This window comes from Nicotiana sylvestris, chromosome 11, assembly GCF_000393655.2.
Source record: "Nicotiana sylvestris chromosome 11, ASM39365v2, whole genome shotgun sequence".
Lineage (NCBI taxonomy): Eukaryota > Viridiplantae > Streptophyta > Magnoliopsida > Solanales > Solanaceae > Nicotiana > Nicotiana sylvestris.
Window position 1 is genome coordinate 133,028,670 of NC_091067.1, and position 19,079 is coordinate 133,047,748.

At 33.0% G+C, this 19,079-nt stretch overlaps 2 protein-coding genes across 22 annotated transcripts; one reads left to right on the forward strand and one right to left on the reverse strand.

The window, feature by feature from the left end:
* Positions 1-3,962: 3,962 nt before the first annotated feature.
* On the reverse strand, positions 3,963-9,277 carry LOC104225267 (replication protein A 70 kDa DNA-binding subunit B-like). The gene is made up of 12 exons (XM_070161911.1): positions 9,215-9,277; positions 8,394-8,664; positions 8,221-8,317; positions 8,013-8,137; positions 7,839-7,923; positions 7,620-7,755; positions 7,377-7,519; positions 7,176-7,296; positions 6,917-7,111; positions 6,766-6,816; positions 6,494-6,684; positions 3,963-4,176 (listed from the first exon to the last, which is right to left on the reverse strand). The coding sequence occupies exons 1-12, from the start codon at positions 9,275-9,277 to the stop codon at positions 3,963-3,965; spliced, it is 1,692 nt and encodes a 563-aa protein (XP_070018012.1).
* Positions 9,278-10,099: 822 nt separating this feature from the next.
* Positions 10,100-17,214, forward strand: LOC104241705 (uncharacterized). Of its 21 annotated transcripts, XR_011403446.1 has the most exons (6): positions 10,299-10,654; positions 11,284-12,609; positions 13,150-13,203; positions 14,223-14,380; positions 15,305-15,607; positions 16,870-17,214. XR_011403446.1 is itself a non-coding variant. In XM_070162298.1 (5 exons), exons 1-4 carry the CDS (start codon positions 10,237-10,239, stop codon positions 14,342-14,344), a joined length of 282 nt encoding a protein of 93 aa, XP_070018399.1. In that variant the 5' UTR covers positions 10,222-10,236; the 3' UTR covers positions 14,345-14,380; positions 15,305-16,673. The 21 variants fall into 21 exon arrangements, 4 of the variants coding, with proteins under 4 accessions (XP_070018399.1, XP_070018400.1, XP_070018397.1 ...); XM_070162298.1 differs by lacking the exons at positions 10,299-10,654; positions 11,284-12,609; positions 16,870-17,214 and adding exons at positions 10,222-10,292; positions 10,902-10,951 and having other exon boundaries at positions 15,305-16,673; XR_011403441.1 differs by lacking the exon at positions 16,870-17,214 and having other exon boundaries at positions 10,299-10,951; positions 15,305-16,673.
* Positions 17,215-19,079: the final 1,865 nt, after the last annotated feature.

Below are 19,079 nucleotides of genomic sequence, written 5' to 3' on the forward strand. Positions count from 1 at the left end.
TATTAGAATTTAAAATTTAATATATGTGGAACTGTTAATACATTTTGACATTATGGAACGTTGATACGTTTATATGTGAATACCTTCAAAAACATCATCATCTTCATTTGCATCATGAATTTGAACACTGGATTGCATTTGACCTTGATGAATAAATTAAAAATTAGTAAAGTTGTATGTATGAGTATGAGTTGTGCTAAATTCGATGGCATACCTGGTATATTAGCATCAATGTTGTCATCTTCAAATTCTAAACAAAAATATTAATTGTTAGCCTTTTCTCAATTTCATATTGAAGAAAAAGTATGTTGCAAAACTCAATTTGAAATTGTAGGAGTGCATTTAAAATAATAAAAATTGCAAAAGTACAACCCAAAAAACAAAACTCATATAAGTATAATTGTAAAATAGCAAATATGTTGTAGTTGAGAAAATAAAGAGAAGCAAATAAATGGAAGAAAATTAAAGTTTAGTTTTATAAATAATTCTGTTCCTCAACTTTTGCATATAAGTTATATGCTTATAAATTACAAACTTCATTATTTATGTGGACATGTACATAGGGGCAGAAAAAATTTACTTATTCAAATGTCAAAAATAAGTTAAATAAATTAAACATAAATATTTACCTTGAAATAATGGTATCTCATTTAAATCAGGTAGAAGATGTTCTTTCTGCAAATTTGAACTGGACGAACCATATAGCAAACTATGTTGTTGCATTGATTTTGGATATTGTGGCTGAGAAGAACATGATGAAACTTGTCCACAACTCTTTATGGGGGTACTATTAAATTGAGGGAAATTTACACGGTGTGTTATATCCGTTAATGATTGATTCATTTTCCCTTTTTCAGAAGCATTCACTGTCATAGTAGTATCAACTAATTCAGTAAACAGTAAAATAAAAAGAAAAAACTAATTGTTAGAAGTGCAAAAACATAGGAAAGCTATCGAACCAATTTTTATATGATAAATTCTATGTAAACAAACTTAATATATAGCATTTAAAAGATGGCTAACAAATATTCATTTAAAAGTATGGTATATATTACGCCTAATCAACCAAAGAAATATATTTATATAAGAACAAAGTTTAACATCGCAAAACAGAAAATAAATCTCTTAATAAAATTTTAAAAAGTAGAACGACTTTTAGAAAATTCATACAAATTAATAATTCTATATATATAACAAACATGTCTTACTTAACAAAATAAACAAAAGCAAATAATGGCAGTAAATTTACCTTTTAACTTTAAGTTATTCTATTGGCCAGTCCATTATGCATATGAGAAAAAAGGAAAAAAGTTAAAAATATTGTATTTTTGTTATTTGATAGAATAGCAACACTTTTATTGACTTCCTCAATTTTTCATTTAAGATATAACCAAAGTTACACAAATATTTACCTTGCAACAATGGTTGGTCATTTAAATCCTGTAACAGATGATCGCTTTGCAATTTTGAAGGTGAAAAATCATATCGAAAATGTTGTTGTTCTGTTGAATTTGGATATTGTGGCTGAGACTGAGATGATGAAACTTGTTCAGAGATCTTTATGGATGCACTACATAATTGAGGGGAATTCAGACGATTTGTTATGTCCGTTAATGATTGTTCTGTTTTTCCATTTTCCATAGCATTCCGTCTGATAGTAGTAGAATGGACAAAGTCTGTAAACCATAAATCGCTTAATAGGTAACTGCTATAACTGAAAAAAGGTCGGGAAACTATCAAAATCCATATAATAAAATAATATATGGATATTTAAGAACAATAACCAACATTAAAGGGTAGTATAAATATTTGATATGTTGAATTGAAAAAATAAAAATGTAAAAGTTGAGAGACAATGGCAACTGAAATGTCCAAAATTCATAGAATCCAAAACTATAATTGCGCACAATTCAACCTTTAAAGGTTAATATATTACATTTCATATGCTGATTAGAATAGTGATTTTTATCTACTTTCAACTGAGTAAAGCAGGTGTAAAAGCGACTAATAAAGACGATAAACCTGTACGACTAAACATCAAAAGTACCTAGAACAACCACAAAATTAATCATAATATATATAACGTTAAATGTGTTAAAAATGCATAAGATGTATGGATGGTTAAACATATAAAAAATGATAAACATATGACATAATATATTTTACATTTATGCAATGATATATCAAATAATGCATATTCGGACTAAAGACGATATACAACATAATAAAAACTACAATGATGTCTGGATCAACATAATATATAGGACACATATTTTTAAAACTTATACTTAAATTTGAGCATGTAATGCATATATGAAAGTGAAGAAATAGTAGAACAAAAATATTTAGTAAGACGCCAAATTTACGTCCAATTGTTTAAAGAACTGCAATATTACTCATGATATATATAATGTTAAATGTTAAATTTCATATCGTTCAACGAAAATTTAGCATGTTTCTGCTTTTGTATGCATATTCTATTTTTTCTTCCGAGATTTTTCTTTTCTTCCATGTCAAAGTGCCGTAAAAAGTGAATTTGTTGCGAGAAGTTAAAGAGTATTTTGCAAAAGTAAAGTTGAATTTTGTACAGCTTCTTCGCAACCCCTCACTCTGTTGATTCGAATGCAAAACAAAGTATATAGAATTCTGAAACTGTAGGTCGAAGGGCAGTATTTCCGAAGTAACCACAACAGACTTGACTACAATTTTAGAAGAAAAAGTAATGTAAACAAATGTAAAACCATGAAACCAGGACTACGACATACATATCCAAAAAAATTACTGACCTTGAGGCACGCAGGAGTTGAAAAATTGGGGTGAGAAACTGAATTAGATTTGAAAAGTTGAACAGTCTTCAAACAAAACCTAAAATACAGAGCAGTTGACAAAAAGAGGGCATAGGTTATGCGCCTCTTTTTTCCTTCACGTTTTTTTTTATCTTTTTTACTGCAGTAGTATGTAAGTGTGATGATGAAGAATTTGAGGAATATATATATATATATATATATATATATATATATATATATATATATATATATATATATATATATATATATATCTAAAATTTTTGAAGCAACACTACGACAATATTTTAGAAGAAAAATTACTGTAGATAACGTATGAGCATGAAAGCAGTGGATACATATCAAAAAAACTTACAGAAGTTGAGGTATGCAGTCGTCCGAAAATTGGGGTGAGAAACTGAATTTGGTTTGAGAAGTTGAAGTCATCATCTGCTCCTACTGCTGATTGCTTATTAGCGGATGTAGTCTTCTTGTCATATGTCTTCAAAGGGGATATTTTTGCATTGCAAGCATCTCCATCGTCTAACACCGACGATCCACTTTCTGATACACTTTTCTCTATGGAGTTTGCAAAACAGACTTCAGCTGACTTTCGACCATAAGATCCTTTGATGGGATTAGAACAGGTGTATCTTAAATAGTTTGGGATTGAGGTGCATTCCATTAAAATTTGTTAATATCCATCCTTGTGAATTTGAAAAGGCTGTTTTTTTGGCTCATTCTCTATTATGGTTAAATTTCTATTAATGGCAAGGCTCGAGAAAAAAAAGGTAAGATCGAGCAGGGTGACATACGATTAGTATGCAACATGCCCTTTTACCTTTCACTTGAACATATCTCCTTCTCAAAATCCATAAGTGTATATCCTCTTCCAAGAAAGCAGAAATGGGACAATAAAAAATAGTTTACTATTGAATGTTGAAAGGTTTGTGTGTGTCGAAAACCTCAATCTTTCACTGGGTCTTAGTTTGATGAGTCTCGCTAAAAGGTGATTTGCAGTGCTCTTAGTTTCATGAGTCTCGCCAAAAGGTTAGTCTCACCCACGGATGGAAACCATGGGGAGCATATTGTTTTTCCTTTATTTTTAACTGATCTTCTCAATCATCAAATTTGGAGCAGCACATGGCAAAATCAAATTTTGAAACGTTAACTCGAGTATCAGGAATCAGGAATAAGGTTGATGAATTCTGAATCAGGTGAAGTTGCAGGAACTAAAAAGCTATTACCAAACGATCCTCCCTCCCGGAAAAAATGACTCATCATGGCAAATTTAAATCTTACTAGCTGTTTCTTGAACTCTGTTCTTTCCAGGTTGGCATCCATCCGATAAAGAAACATAGTCATTATCCGAATTTCCATTTCAACCATGGAGCTGCATATCCAACAGGGTTAACGCTATTAATCTATATAAGTTGTCATGTTGTTGTTGATTGTAGTTTGATTGCTATTGGATAATTGCCTCTAATTTTCTTCTCATGATGCAAGTTTTTGATTTTTCTTTGTGTTCTTAGTCAAAATTGTTCTATCAGCTCAATCCAGACTTCTCTCTTTTGAAAGTATTACCTGCACACTTAACATTTGTTGAGAAACCACTGTTTATGACTTGTAGAGAAGAAATTCCAATCGTGGGTGGACTTTCTACTAATTACAGTTTGGTGTGGGTGTAGAGTGAAAGGATTGGCCTGCCTGTTAGGCTATTACTTCTGTCAGCAAACAACTCATGTATTTTATTAGTTCTTTCATCAAGATTGTTCTGTTAATAAGCCTAGTTTTCATTCGTGTGAAAGCTACAGCATATGCTTGGGCTATTGTCTTTCTACATGTATTATGGGCATAGGAATGATCTCATTCTTGTCTGGAACATAGCTAGCTACTTGCTTCTTACCTGTGGTGCCATTTACATTATATCAGTAAGTTCACAAAACCATCACGCTGCTACATGGCAATGACTTGTCTGCTAGTGTCCATACTACTGTAGCTTGTAGTTGATAATTGATATGACACAATACCTCAGAGTATGATGTGCCCATCCTTGCTTCTTTCATTCCAACTCACCTCCCATAGAGGCAGATAAATGTCAATATCATTAGGAGATTGTCTTTACCTTCAGACAGGAGAAGTCGTTTCAAGAATGCAAGCAGTGAGCACTTGGTAGGCTATCAGAAGCTATGCCAACTAATATTCATCTAGTGGTGTTAACCATCATTTATTTGCATGTCCAAGTGCGGATTTAAGTGTGTTAACTTGGCCTCCATGACATATATTGTGCTGTTAAAGATTACTGTTTTTTGTTTGAGCATCTTCATTATGTAGCATTGCTTTTAACTTCAATTATGTCATATGTAAGCATGTTGTGGATGCATACCTCCTATTAGAAGAGTAAGAATATTTCTGCATACCTGCTATAAGAAGATTATTTGAGAAATTCTTTTAGCATTGCTTTTAACTTCAATTATGTCATATTTGCTGAACTATATATGTGTTTGTGCAGTAAAAGCAGCGGATGCGGCCAAATACATTATCACTCATCTGCAGAAGCTAAAAGTTTTAGTAGTCTAGTGTGAAGAACTTAGGCAGCTTAATTATATGATTCTTTGCTGTGAAGATCTACATTTCTTATATCCTGATAGGAGGATATTTTGCTGCACAGTATCATTAGTTGGAGATGGGTTGGACAATAACATAACATTGGATGACTCTAACTATATCTACAAAGATGAGTTGACAATTCAGTTAACTGGAGTTCTGGCTCACAACACAACAGTTAATCATAAATTTCACTTAATTGGAATTCCATGGCTCATCATAACTCCGAATCATAAAGAACAAAATCTGAAAGTAAAGACTCTAACTATATATACAAAGAGCAAAAACTTAACGAAAAATCTGCATTCAACTGCATACTCAATAAGTAGAACAATTCATATATAATGTAATAATTGTACAAATGAACAGATAATTTTAACGAAAAGAAAATTCCAAAAGTTTAACCATACACAATTTATAAACTTTCTAATATACTTTACATGGCAGAACTAATAATATGTAGAGTCAAAAACAGGATGTTGACGAAAACAAAAAGCTGAAAGTTAAATGCTGCATTTTGATAGAAGACTGATTGCTCGTTCACCAAGTTGGAGCAAATGCTGATCATCAAATATGATTTTGGCCTCTGAATGTCTTAGTAAACCACATATGATTGAGGAATGAGGACGTTTTATTTTATGGACAAATAATTGCTCCACCTCTACCCCTTAAAATGCAGCTCTAAAGCCAGCATAGTTGCTCCACAGCCATGAATCACCTCTAAGCGTCCATTAAAACCACCGTTAAAGTGCATCAACCCACCACGACAACAAATAAAGAGTATGCATATAAAAAATCACTTAAAACTGCATAAAAGAAATTCACAAGGCAGCAAAAAGTCATCTGTTAAATTCCAAAAGCGCAACCTATAAATTTGCATCTTACCAACTACAACACTTAGTTTTTTAACAGAATCGCATCATGATTGATAAAGAAAATATGAAGTTGCATAGGTAGAGTCATTTCACCATATAACATATAAAACGCAGAACATTGAAGCGATAGAAGTACAAAATATATAAGTGCAGAGCAAGACGCATTGCAGTAAGACCAATCAGGGATTCTTTTCTTTCTTTATGACTCTGCGAACCTTGTTGCTAGACAGTTGAGAATTGAAGTCATCATCTGCTGATGCCTTATTAGCGGATCTAGTTTTCTTGTCATATGTCTTCAAAGGGGATATTTTTGCATTGCAAGCATCTCCATCGTCTAACACCGACGATCCACTTTCTGATACACTTTTCTCAATGGGAGTTTGCAAAACAGACTTCAGCTGACTTTCGGCCATAAGATCCTTTGAAAAAACAAAACAATTTAATAGCAGTTGCAGAACCAATAAAAAATGGGGTAAAAGTTTTAATTTCATGAAATTTACCCCGAAAAGCTTATCTCCACTTGAGCTTTGTCCATCCAAAAAATGTGGATCCTGTTAAAGAAAAATAAAAAAGAACGATCATCCTATAAGTGGAAAAGTATTTATACATAAATTATATATGATGAGGTTTATATTTTGTCAAAAAATTTACATTCATATTGTCTTCGAATAAAGTATGGTCGTATTCCTTTAGAAGGTCATCATCATCAGTAAACTTAAGAACTTTGTAGACTTCGACCTGCGACTCAATATTCTCTTGCTTAACAATAACCTTGAACATGAATTTTTTATAAAGAATATCGTCCATTTCACTTGGATAAGAACAGTCAGCATTCGCAAGTGAAGTCTGCACCAAATTTCATAAGTTAGAAATATATTTATGGTTAATCAAATTAAATTTAGTAGTATACCTCAACTAATCTTTCCTTAAGTTCTTTTGCGGACTTCCCTATAAGTTGCATAGCTTCGCGATTCCAAAGCAACAATGAGATAAAAGCGGTTCCATCCATAACACGAACTTGAAGCCTATACCTGCAACTCAATTTTTATTAACCTTATGCATATTTTTTTATAGATATAAGATTTTAAAAATTTCACTAAATAGTACTAACCTGTGAGTAACAGAAGACTCTTCTTCATTGCATTTGGCATAAAAGTATTTATTTCCAACTTTTTCCACCTTTCGACTACACTTGTTGCATGCCAAGTATGACCATCCCCGGTCAAGTTCCAAATTAACAAATTTTGCTGCAATCTAATAGCTGGATTCCTATTGAGTAAAAAATAAATAATTATTGTAAATGCAAAATAGATAACATAAGGTAAATATAATTGATAAAGTAAATTAAACTCACTTGCGTGCACTGAACTAAATCCCTAATAGTTTTAAACAGTACAATTCCTTTGTCTAACTCATTTCTAACAGAGTAACTTTGTTGAGAACTTGTTCGAGTGATTCGCTCAATGTTTGATTGACGTGCTGCAAGTAATCTGCATAAGTCAAAAATTGTAATTTATAAATACTATTATTATATTTTCTGTACATATAGAAAAGGATTATACACTTCACAAACCTGGATTTAAATTCAATAGACTGTGGCAACATAGAATTTATCCATATCTTTGTCTGATACCAACAGCTACGCACTGAGTAATTACCTGTGTGTCAAATGAAATATGAATAAAAATTTGAAATTTAAAATTATTTATACAGTAAAATAAAAAAATACATGTAATTTATGGTAAACCTCGATATTTTTGAGGTTTCATATGCGGGAAAACAACAATCAAAGGCTCATCGGCAGATTCATTCAAGTGATGTTGAATTTGATCCACAAGTTCGCTCCATAATGTTGCCATAATCCTGTTCCTCCTATACGTTTTATGGTAAGGTTAATAAACACATATATATGTAATCTATCAATAAAGTATTTTTTCTATTTTAAAAGTACTTACTGATCATCTTCGAGTACAACATTAATAAGGAAACTTTGGTCGTCTCCTTGATTGTAGGTCTTAACATCTTCATAGGTCACAACCTGACCAACAACATCTATAAATATAAAAGTTAGTGACATACTTTAAGAAATAACATTTTTAACTTCATTTAAAATTTAAAAAAATATTACCGAGTAATTCTATCTCATCGACATCATGTTCATTTGTTAGTTGGTGAAAAGGGCGCAAGTTAAAGATGTTCATATGAAATGAAGGATCATTTGTTTCCTCGACAAATGTCTTTTGAGTAAATGTCAGCTTCAACTTGTGTGTCGTAGTCCTCAACTTCAAATTATTTGGTCCGACTACAAAGTAGTTCATACGATATAAGCGAAGTTCATGTATCTTGTTCCTAAAAAACTTAAGAATATACTTTCCGATTGTAGCATGTATACGATCACCCTGCAAATTCAGATTCATTATTAGTGCACAATTATGAAGCCAACAAATGTAAGCGCGTATATACTTTCATCACTGTGTAAAGTTGTTAAAAGATGTAATGTCAAAAACCAGAATGCTACAGTTGTTGTATATCAATTATGAAGGCAACATTAGCAGAAACAAAGCTGAAAATTGCATATATAAACGTAGTTTGTATATGTTCATCCGATGATCGTGTAACCAAGGCAAGCAGTAGCTAATATTTGCCGAACTTATATATTTTGAACAATAGTTCTTTAATAGCAGAACAATTCCTCTGTTATTTTGAACAATAAATCTATTATTATGTACAAAGATGCAACTTACCTGATTGTTAATATAAGGACAATCACTGTGTAAAGGTATACTCAACATTCGAAGTGAAAAACGAAATGACACAATGGATTCCAGATCAGTTAAAGATCTGTTGATATGGAAGTCAAATTATTTAAGTAATGCATCAGAAGGAATTTTCATATGGAATGCGACTACATTAGTAAGTTTAAAACTATGAAAAAGTTGAATATGTTACCTTAGAATCTTGTAAAACCAATTCAATTGAAAACGGTATTTGCGGGTTAAAGCGATCCGACATTATCCACATTCGAACCACTCTAACTTTGAGATTCCATTGCATCGAGTTGGATGATATTTGTTTGATATCATGAATTTGTGTGGTCATACTTGCAAAGTAATTGCAATCAGACTGTAGTAGATGAAATATGAAGTTGAAAAGGTTTTGAAAATATAAAGCACATAAATCATGGAGTTATAGATGTGTATATAAATTTGGGATTTTTCAGTTGGAAGAGCACGTTTGAGACCACGAGCAGTCGTGGGATAATGGAGATTGTTTTGCGTTTGAGATGCCGACTGTTTTGTTGGAATAACTGATATTATTCCTCCTTTTTTTAAAAAAAACGTAGGTATTAAGAATTTTAAAAAAGTAATTGCAAATTGTGGATGGTAGTTACAGAGTAAAACACGGGAACTTACAAAGTGGAGGAATCTTTTCCTTGATTTTAATAACAGCAAGTTTAATTAAAGGGAACAAATTCTGGAAACCAAAAATCGTGGGATGAATGTGGGAGTATTAACTGTTCTGATTTTGCTGATTTGTAGAGATACATGTTGTTTTGTTTTTAATAACAACCACGTTAATTAAGGGGAAAAAATACCGAAAAGCTAAAATCGTGGGAGGATTGGCAAAGATATGAGTATTGGCTGGTTATTTCAATTTTTTTTGCTGATTTAGCTGATTTGTAGGTAGAAGAAAAAAACTCCAACTTTTTTGAAGAGTTGTCTTAATTTATTACATATGTTACCATAACGGGTGTTCCACTTGAAAGCCTTGCTCGTGTTATTCTATATAGATAGATTTACAACTACAAATCAAAGGGGTTAGGGATGGTTGTTCAAAGTACAATCACACGTAGAGTTTTGTTTTAAAGAGGTTAGGCATTTTCGTAATTAAATCGAAAGTCAGGGGTGATAATAATGACTTACAGGTGTCCTATTGGAAACACCACGTGGCTTTAATTTTTGTTCACCCTTATGGCTTCTCTTCCATCCGATGAAAGCTACCATTTCAGAGCCCATCCCTCTTCCTGGTAAGTTGTTCTTTTTCTTCTTCCTCTTTCCCTTTTGCTCTTATTTTAATTTTTTGATTTCTTTTTCAACTCTCTTGATATATTTGGGGTCTTTTGAAGATGGTCACTGTATTTTTATACACAGTAAAATTCGAGCCCTAATTCATTCTTATGATGTTATCTTTCTAACGATTCTTCTTCCTCTTATCTCTCGAATGGGTTATCTTTTGGTGATTTCTCTCTTTAATTTCATTCTACTGTCTTTTTTGTTGCAATTTTTTGGGTTTTGGAACTTAGAATATGATTGGTTTGAACCCAAATGGGTCTAACTACAAGAATCGTCTTTCCTCTTCACTCCCAAGACTCTTGCTAGGATTGTGGATGTATGTTTTCCTCCTTTTCTTTTTTATTTCCTCTGTTTTTCTCATTTTATGCTCTGCATTTCTTTGGTTGATTTGGGAATAAATGCTAATTTTAGATTATTATTATTTTTGCATGTTTTGGATAATAGCAGATTAGCTCTCAATTTATTGTTCTTTTCGTAAATTTGTAAAATGGTAAATATAACTTCAGAAATTTTCCATATGTGTGTCTGCATAAGCCACTACGTATCAAGTTATTTCCTTGCAGTGCCTCAAAACCTTGGGCGTGCTCTCTGCTTCTCTTCTATGTTCATCTTGGTATGAATTTTTGGCTCTCTTTTTCTGTCTTGGTTTACTTACCCTGTCACTGTTTCTCCCTCCGTCTCTCTGATCTTGCTGATTGATAAGTTGGTATGAGATTTGTCAGCATCTTCACCATATATAATTCCGTTATTTTTGGTTTTATCTCCTCATCTTATTCTTATTAATTATTTTCTAATTAATTAGATTCCACTGTTTTCATCTGCATTTCTTGATTTGGGTAAAACTGTATTGGGTTTTGGTTATTTTTTGAATGGTTAATTTTCTTTTAATGTTAATGATTTAACATCGAGATTTAAAACAGATACTTCTATGTTGCATGGTTACAGGGAAAAATTGTATGAAATTGAGGGAGAATTCAGAACAGCAATACAAACCGTGGTCCTAATCGAGAAAGACCAACAACAACAACAACAACCCAGTATACTCCCACAAGTGGGGTCTGGGAGGGTAATATGTACGCAGACCTTACCTCTAGCCCGAGGGGCAGAGAGGCTGTTTCCAGGAGACCCTCGGCTCAAGAAAGCAACAAGAGACGTTATATTAGTACTATCAATAGACTCATAATAAAATAACATAAAATAACATAAAATCCATAACATAACATAAAATAACAAAATAACAGCAATATAAGAAATATAGGAAATACGAGAAAGATGTAAAGTATACTAATAACCAACAGATAAAGCCCATCATCAGTAGCTGATCAGTAGCATTCTAAGACTAACTCCTAACTGGCTAGTGTCACTCTAGTGCGTTGTAGAAATATTCACAATTTCCCCATAACCTACAACCTTAATGCTCGACCTTCACAATTCCCTGTTAAGGGTCATGTCCTCAGTAACCCTAAGTCGCGTCATGTCCTGCCTGATCACCTCTCCCCAATACTTCTTAGGTCTCCCTCTACCTCTCCTCGTACCCACCATAGCCAGTCGCTTACACCTCCTCACCGGTGCATCAGTGTTCCTCCTCTGAATGTGCCCGAACCATCCGAGTCTTGCTTCCCGCATCTTGTCCTCCATGGGGGCCACACCCACCTTCTCTCGAATATCTTCATTCCTAATCTTATCCCTCCTTGTATGCCCGCACATCCACCTCAACATCCTCATCTCTGCAACTTTCATCTTCTGGATGTGTGAGTTCTTAACCGGCCAACACTCGGTCCCATACAACATGGCAGGCTTAACCACTGCTCTATAAAATTTACCTTTCAGTAACGGTGGCACCTTCTTGTCACATAGGACTCCCGTCGCTAACCTCCACTTCATCCACCCCACCCCTATACGGTGTGTGACATCCTCGTCGATCCCCCCGGTCCCCTGAATAACTGACCCAAGGTACTTGAAACTACCCCTCTTAGGGATGACTTGAGAATCAAGCCTCACTTCCACTCCCGCTTCCGTCGGCTCGGCCCCAAATTTGCACTCGAGGTATTCCGTCTTCGTCCTGCTCAACCTAAAACCTTTTGACTCAAGGGCATGTCTCCAAACCTCTAGCCTCTCGCTTACGCCGCGTCGTGTCTCGTCAATTAGGACTATGTCATCCGCGTCGAGAAAGACCATGAAGCGAAAAAGGAGCTTATGGCTAAAAAATTTGTAAGAAAGCTTGAAATGTTACTATTCCTTGGACGGAAGTAATCTATTGTCTTTAAGGAGGTAATTATACCGCTTTATAAGATTTATAGTCTAACTTATGTGGTTGGTGCATTTCTTTGGAGGAACAAAAAATTTTAAAGAGCCATTTTTATTCAATAACTATTGTTACTTCAACTACTTTGATTTGAGTCTTCAAGTCTGGTGAATTGTACATGAACGACGTGTCTTTTAATTTGTAGCACCAAGTTGATAGATTTCATAAGGCGTCTGCTTATGGTTATTAGGTTGTTAAAAATGATATATATATATATATATATATATATATATATATGTAGATTTCATAGGTGGTTTATTTTAGCTACTAGGCTATAAAAGATGACATTTAAAAAAAATATATAACAAATTTGTAGATGTGTACTGTAACAGCCAGTTGATGCATAGAGACAAAGAGGATCTTTTGATAAGTTAGAGATTAAGAGGATTAAGGAGATAAAAGAGGAGAAAAAAATAAGAGAAAGGGATCACTATATAATACAAATTTATTTTATTAACCAAAACCTGCTGAAGAAACTTGACGATTAAATATTCTTTTTTTTCCAGTATCTAATGGTGCATGGTATCCATATGGAGCAATAAAAAACATTGACGGAGAAGGTATATACTGTAGTTGTTCCAAAGGGAGTATGTGGCTATAAAAGGCATTGAAAACATCGGTGCCAGATACCCTGTTACTACATCAGTTAATGAAACATTATGTTAACTATGAGGTAGAATTATAGAACTGTGGATTGCAAAATGGTTTCTTAGAGGCCAAAATAGGTCTTAAATTCATTTGAAAAAAAAGATGGATTTGTCCTTTGAAATTTTTTTAGAGTTGGGAAGTTAACTGTTAAGAGCAAATTTTCTATTAAGAGTAACAAGATGATTCTTTTCCAAAGTACTAATTTTATTAAGAGAATGTCAATTGTTTTTTTCAAAATTACTGTATTTTCAACTAAAGCAACAAGATATAGTCAACCCCTAGAAGGAAAATAATGACGTTAGACGTACTTCAACAGAGGTACAACTTAAATGATTTCAAAATACTTTTATTGACTGATTCTTGTTACAGTTGATCTAATATGATAGTTCATAGTGTGTGCTGCTTTAGAAGACAACAATTCCTTCTTGATTTGAGATATAATTTACTACATCTTTGGCTGCAAGTTCATCAGAAAATAGGGACAATTTAGAGATTATGCTTGCTGGTTTATCTTGTGCTTCACCTCCTTAATATCATTCTGCTTTGGTTTTCCATCTTTATCGAAGTTACCTGGACTTGAAATATTGTTTCTCTGTTCCTTTGTCGTTGCTGGTAGTTTAAAGTCCACTGTATTTCTTGGATCCAATGTTCATCTCAATATTGAAATGGAACTATGCTGCACTACTTTTGCCCCTCTCCTCCCATAAAAATGGGAGAGAAGAAAAGGACTATTCTTATATAGAAAGTAGGAGGGAAAGAAAATGAAAAATATGTGTCTAAAAGTTGAGATAATTGACTGTAGTAAAATATTGTAAACAACTCTCTTCCTTGCAAGTGACAGTTAATCAGGGAATCAATATGATATACTAAAAGCTGAATTGAGAAATTATCCTTTTAGTTCATTCATAAGATGTTTGATATTTGTTTTCAGGAATCCTCACTGACATCTCTTGCTCATGGATGGCAAGTGATAACGGAAGAGCTTTTTTTAAGCATTGGCAATTTGAATACATCAACCTAAAAGAAGAAGAAACAGAGAAGAAAAAATATTGACAATATGGAGTTGGACATGTGGGAACATGTAAATAGGTACGCTGATAATATAGCTATTCTATATTTTTGTTTGGTGTTATAACTCATAGTGATTTTCCTGTAAATATGCTTGACTGATACATACTGAAATTTTGTAACTTGTGCACCATGATTGTACTATTCCCTGCATCCTATTTCATGTTTCAGACTTCCATGCAAGCATATAGAATATTATATTTTTATTGGAAATATTCGTTTGTATTAGACAACATTTTTCAGGCATTCCATCTCTATCAGTAATCAAATAAGTTTTGTAAAGGGACCGAAAGAACTAAACAGAAGTATTCTTCCACCAGCGCTAATACACTACAAGGTGTTCTGCCCATGTTTGTTCACTCCAAGGACTATATATATGTGTGTGTGTGTGTGTGTGTGTGTATTTGTCAAGAAAGTTTATAAAAAAACTCAACCCAAGGGGGCATCTTACAACTGAAACACTGCATATAAATCTGAATGAAATTTGAGATATGGTCAATTGATGCTCCTGATAACTATAACTTATAAATCTTCCTCATTTAAAACTCATAATTTCAATTTCTTTTACACCCAAAATTAATTTTCTTGAATTTTGGTACTACATAGGTGATTTTACTAGATTGAGTTTCTGTTTGGCAATTTGAGGAAACTTAATATCGAGATAAATGTAGAAACAAATCATTCATTATCATAAAGACACATATATTATGCATTATAATACGTGTCTCCTTATTCATTTATACTGATTTACCTTTTCAGAAGCTAGAACCTGCGCCAAATCTTAGATAGATCAGTTTTCAGTATCCTCATCCTTAGTTTATTCTTCTCTGTGGGCTTCACCGGTCTAATAGTCAAATTTCTAAATTTGAGTTTTAAGTTCTCTATGGTTTGAGGCATTGAGCATTACTTTTTCCAGTTCAAGCTTGATTCTGTTCAACTGTATAGTTTCAGGCATACAGAATGTATAACTCCAATATGAGAAAGGGATATCCATTGATCCATTCTAGGGAGGGAAGGAGGGAATAGTGAAGACGTTCTGATTTGTTGGAGACAAAAAGAAGGATCAAAATGCATGAAGTTAATGAATCGTGCAATACAATAGAGACTTTTACAGATCACAAGAAAGGGCACAAACAAGTACCTACAGAGCAGCCTGAAAGATGATTCTTTCATCAGATGTTGCAGGGGTAATGTAAGGGATCATATGTTGAACACCTGAAGTGGACATTTTGTGCATCAAAGACGGAGGTAATGCTTTATCTCATTTATTTTCATTATTCTTCCCCCCTGTTGAAATGAAGAGGGTTATATGTGTCTCTTTTACGTTGAATAATAAGAAGAGTATCTATTGACTTTAGGCTTCAGGTTGGTTTAGGACTGCTGGTTAGAGATGTAGATAAAAGGTGTGAATATGTTATTGAGCTTGCATATAAACTAATATCAACATAAGTGACAAAATTACTGTTCGAAATATGTTGTTGAATATACGTTGGTCCTCTATATATTGACATATTAAATTAGTACGAACTATGTTGAGAAAGAGAAGTTTTATGACAAAGAGAAGTTGTAGAAAGGACTAACTATGTTTTTCGAATTACACAAAAAAAAAATAGCAAATTTCTTATATGGAATTTGCAACTTTTAGTTTGGGAATAACCATTCAAGGAGTTTTTTTTTCTTTTACACTTGGTTCTTTTATATGTGACTTTCTCTAATTTCCATTTATGCACTTTTTTCTATTGCATGCAATTTCCTTTTGCCAACAGAGATTTACTTATCGAGTTTTACCATGCAAGTGCTCATTGATATTCTGAATGGTCATAAGTTTCGGTTTTCAAGTTTCAAATTCAACTGTCTTATTTTGTGTTTATCAAGTTACTTTTCACTTGCCTTTTTACTTCTATCTTTGATCTAAGTATATGTCGACAGAAGATGGAAAGAAGGATGGATAGGTAGATGGAAGTCATTGCAAATAATTTGTAATGACTATGAACTCAAGTAATTACACTTCATTATTCTGACTTGCCAAACTTATAGAAGTTATAGAGTTTCATTCTTGGAGAAGATGTGTTCACTGAGTCGTCAGTTTACGCACAAGAAGTATGGAGAGAGTACAAGGCCAGAAAATACCTTTCAGATTGTTCTATTATGGCGGAAAAGTTATGGTTTGTGGCCTTACCTTTGAGAATTGAATCTGGATTTAATGTCTTTATTATAATTATTAAAGTGGTCATGTTGCATCCAATTCATATTAATAAAGAAGAAAATCTCTGTGAATTACTTTGTGAATTGTTTATATAGGTCAGTTTATTCATCAAGAGTGCCAATAATCGTGAGACTTGTTGTTTCACCTTCTAATGTTGTGTAGATTAAGCCGCGACTCCATATGGATGAATGTTATTGCAGGATTTTACACCTGTATTATATGAGAAAAAATGTCTATTAACTGTTTTCAAGAAGTTGAAATATCTCAGATAAGTTGTGTTACATTATCAACTTTTTCATTGAAGGTTGGATGTTGGAGATGGTTACATCTTTAAGTGCAATAAACGGGTATGCTGATTTAGTTCTTTCAAAGCAACACTAACGTGGTTTAGAAGAAGGGGGGAAGTTGGAGAAGAATCTTCAAAATCAATTGTTATCATATTTGTTGGTATTCTGGATTCTATACTCTCGATTTAGATTTGGAGTTGAGCAAGATCACGTAGAGGATGGTTTCCATGATTCCATCCTTATAGTTGAATCAGTTGATTAAATTAGTTATGTTTCCTTTTTGTTTTAGATCAATTACCTTTGTTATTTCAATATGACCATATTTTCAAACGTTGTTATAAAGTCAGTATGTTTTCTTCAAATTATTAGGCTTAACTATAGGGATTTTTACCTATCTATACCATATATCAAAACTTATTACCCTCAATGTTTAAGGTTTGTGTTTATTACATTTAAGCATACCAAATTACCATTTCTATACCATAATTCAAATTAGGGATATAATTAAGGGTTCATTTTTATTAGGCATAATTATAGGACTGTATCTTCCCACTTTCTCTTTCCTTTCCCTCTCTCCTCCCCCCCCACACCCCCTACGATTTACCTTCAGTTGCCCGCCCCCACAATTTACCTTCAGTTTTTCCTCCATTCTCGTACAATCTCTTCTCACCCACAATTACCATCACTTTCTTCTCCACTTAATTACCTTCAGTTGATAGTATCCCCCACGATTTGAATTCACTTCCATCTTTGTCTTCAACTCCTAAATCATGAAAAAAACCAACACTCCCCAAAAAAATCATCAAAAGCTATATTAGCTGATATTCCAACCTTTGATTTGGGTGTTTTAACACCAAAATCACCACCAAAAAACCCACAAACGACGCATGCAAGTAAACAAACTACTGGTATTTCATCTCCTAGACAAATTCGTGCGGAAATGAGAAGCAATTGCACGATGTTGATGTTGGTAGAGTTGATAAACTAGTTGACAATCAACTGAAACGCAAGGGGAAAGAGTTGAGTGTAGATGACGATTTTGTAGATGATTCTCCCAAAGTTCAATCTGTGAAAAAACACAAGGTCTCTCCTTCTTCATCAAAACCAAAGAAGAAGAAACCCTCAAAAAAAGTACCAAAATTGGTTAAGGAAAAAATTTCAATAAAGGTAAACACTATTTATGTTTCCTCACTGTTTTGTAGTTTGATTTTGGTTGTAAAAATCTGTTGTTCAAGTGTTAATTTAGTGTTCAAGTGTTTTTTGGCCAAATGTGGTATTGTCCTAATTTTGTAGATTATTTTTCACAATTTTGTAGGTTTAATGGAACTGTGATTATTAGACAGTGTATACTGTAGTTAGTTTGTAGTTGATTTGTAGTCTGATCGTTAAATTGTAGAGATGGTATTTTTCATTGCAACCTGTATTGCTGCTACATTTAACTTCATTCTAAATACAATTTATCTACATGTTGTGAGTTAATTGAAGTAACTGTTACATTCTGTAGATAATGTTTACAAGTGCATTGTTCTTCTTTGATTGTTCAAGTGTATTTTGGTAAAATGTGGTGTTGTCCTAATTTTGTAGATTCTTTGTCTCAATTTTGTAGTCTAATTGGAACTGTGACTCTTAGACAGTGTATAAATGTAGTTAGTTTGTAGTTGATGTGTAGTCTGATGGTTAAATTGTAGATATGTTATTTTTTATTGTAGCTTGTATAGCTCATATATTTAACTTCATTCTAACTACAGTTAATCTACATTTATGTGACATACTTGAAGTAACTGTTACATCCTGTAGATTCTTTGTCTCAATTTTGTAGTTTAATTGGAACTGTGACTCTTAGACAGTGTATAAATGTAGTTAGTTTGTAGTTGATGTGTAGTCTGATGGTTAAATTGTAGATATGTTATTTTTTATTGTAGCCTGTATAGCTCATATATTTAACTTCATTCTAACTACAGTTAATCTACATTTATGTGACATACTTGAAGTAACTGTTACATCCTGTAGATAATGTTTACACGTGCATTGTTCTTCTGTTATTGTTTTGTAGTTATAGGTGTGGGTAGGCTATTTTTCTTCTAGTTATATTTTGTATTTGTCATGTAGTTATATGTAGATTATTGTTTCCTTTTTATGCAAACTACTAATGTTCATTAATTTTATATTTTCTACAGAATGGACCTTACTTTGTACAACAAAATGTTGATTATGGTGTGCTTAGATT

What these genes read in the sequence shown, in the direction of transcription:
- LOC104241705 (XM_070162296.1), top strand. Translation starts at nt 10,572, where the DNA reads ATGATTGGTTTGAACCCAAATGGGTCTAACTACAAGAATCGTCTTTCC. An exon ending in CTCTTGCTAGGATTGTGGAT is followed by an intron (nt 10,655 to 10,901) that starts GTATGTTTTCCT and finishes ATTTCCTTGCAG; the next exon opens with TGCCTCAAAACCTTGGGCGT. An exon ending in AAAAAACATTGACGGAGAAG is followed by an intron (nt 13,204 to 14,222) that starts GTATATACTGTA and finishes ATTTGTTTTCAG; the next exon opens with GAATCCTCACTGACATCTCT.
- LOC104225267 (XM_070161911.1), bottom strand. Translation starts at nt 9,277, where the DNA reads ATGTCGGATCGCTTTAACCCGCAAATACCGTTTTCAATTGAATTGGTT. An exon ending in GAAACCTCAAAAATATCGAG is followed by an intron (nt 7,924 to 8,012) that starts GTTTACCATAAA and finishes TTTGACACACAG; the next exon opens with GTAATTACTCAGTGCGTAGC. An exon ending in ATTTAGTTCAGTGCACGCAA is followed by an intron (nt 7,520 to 7,619) that starts GTGAGTTTAATT and finishes TCCAGCTATTAG; the next exon opens with ATTGCAGCAAAATTTGTTAA.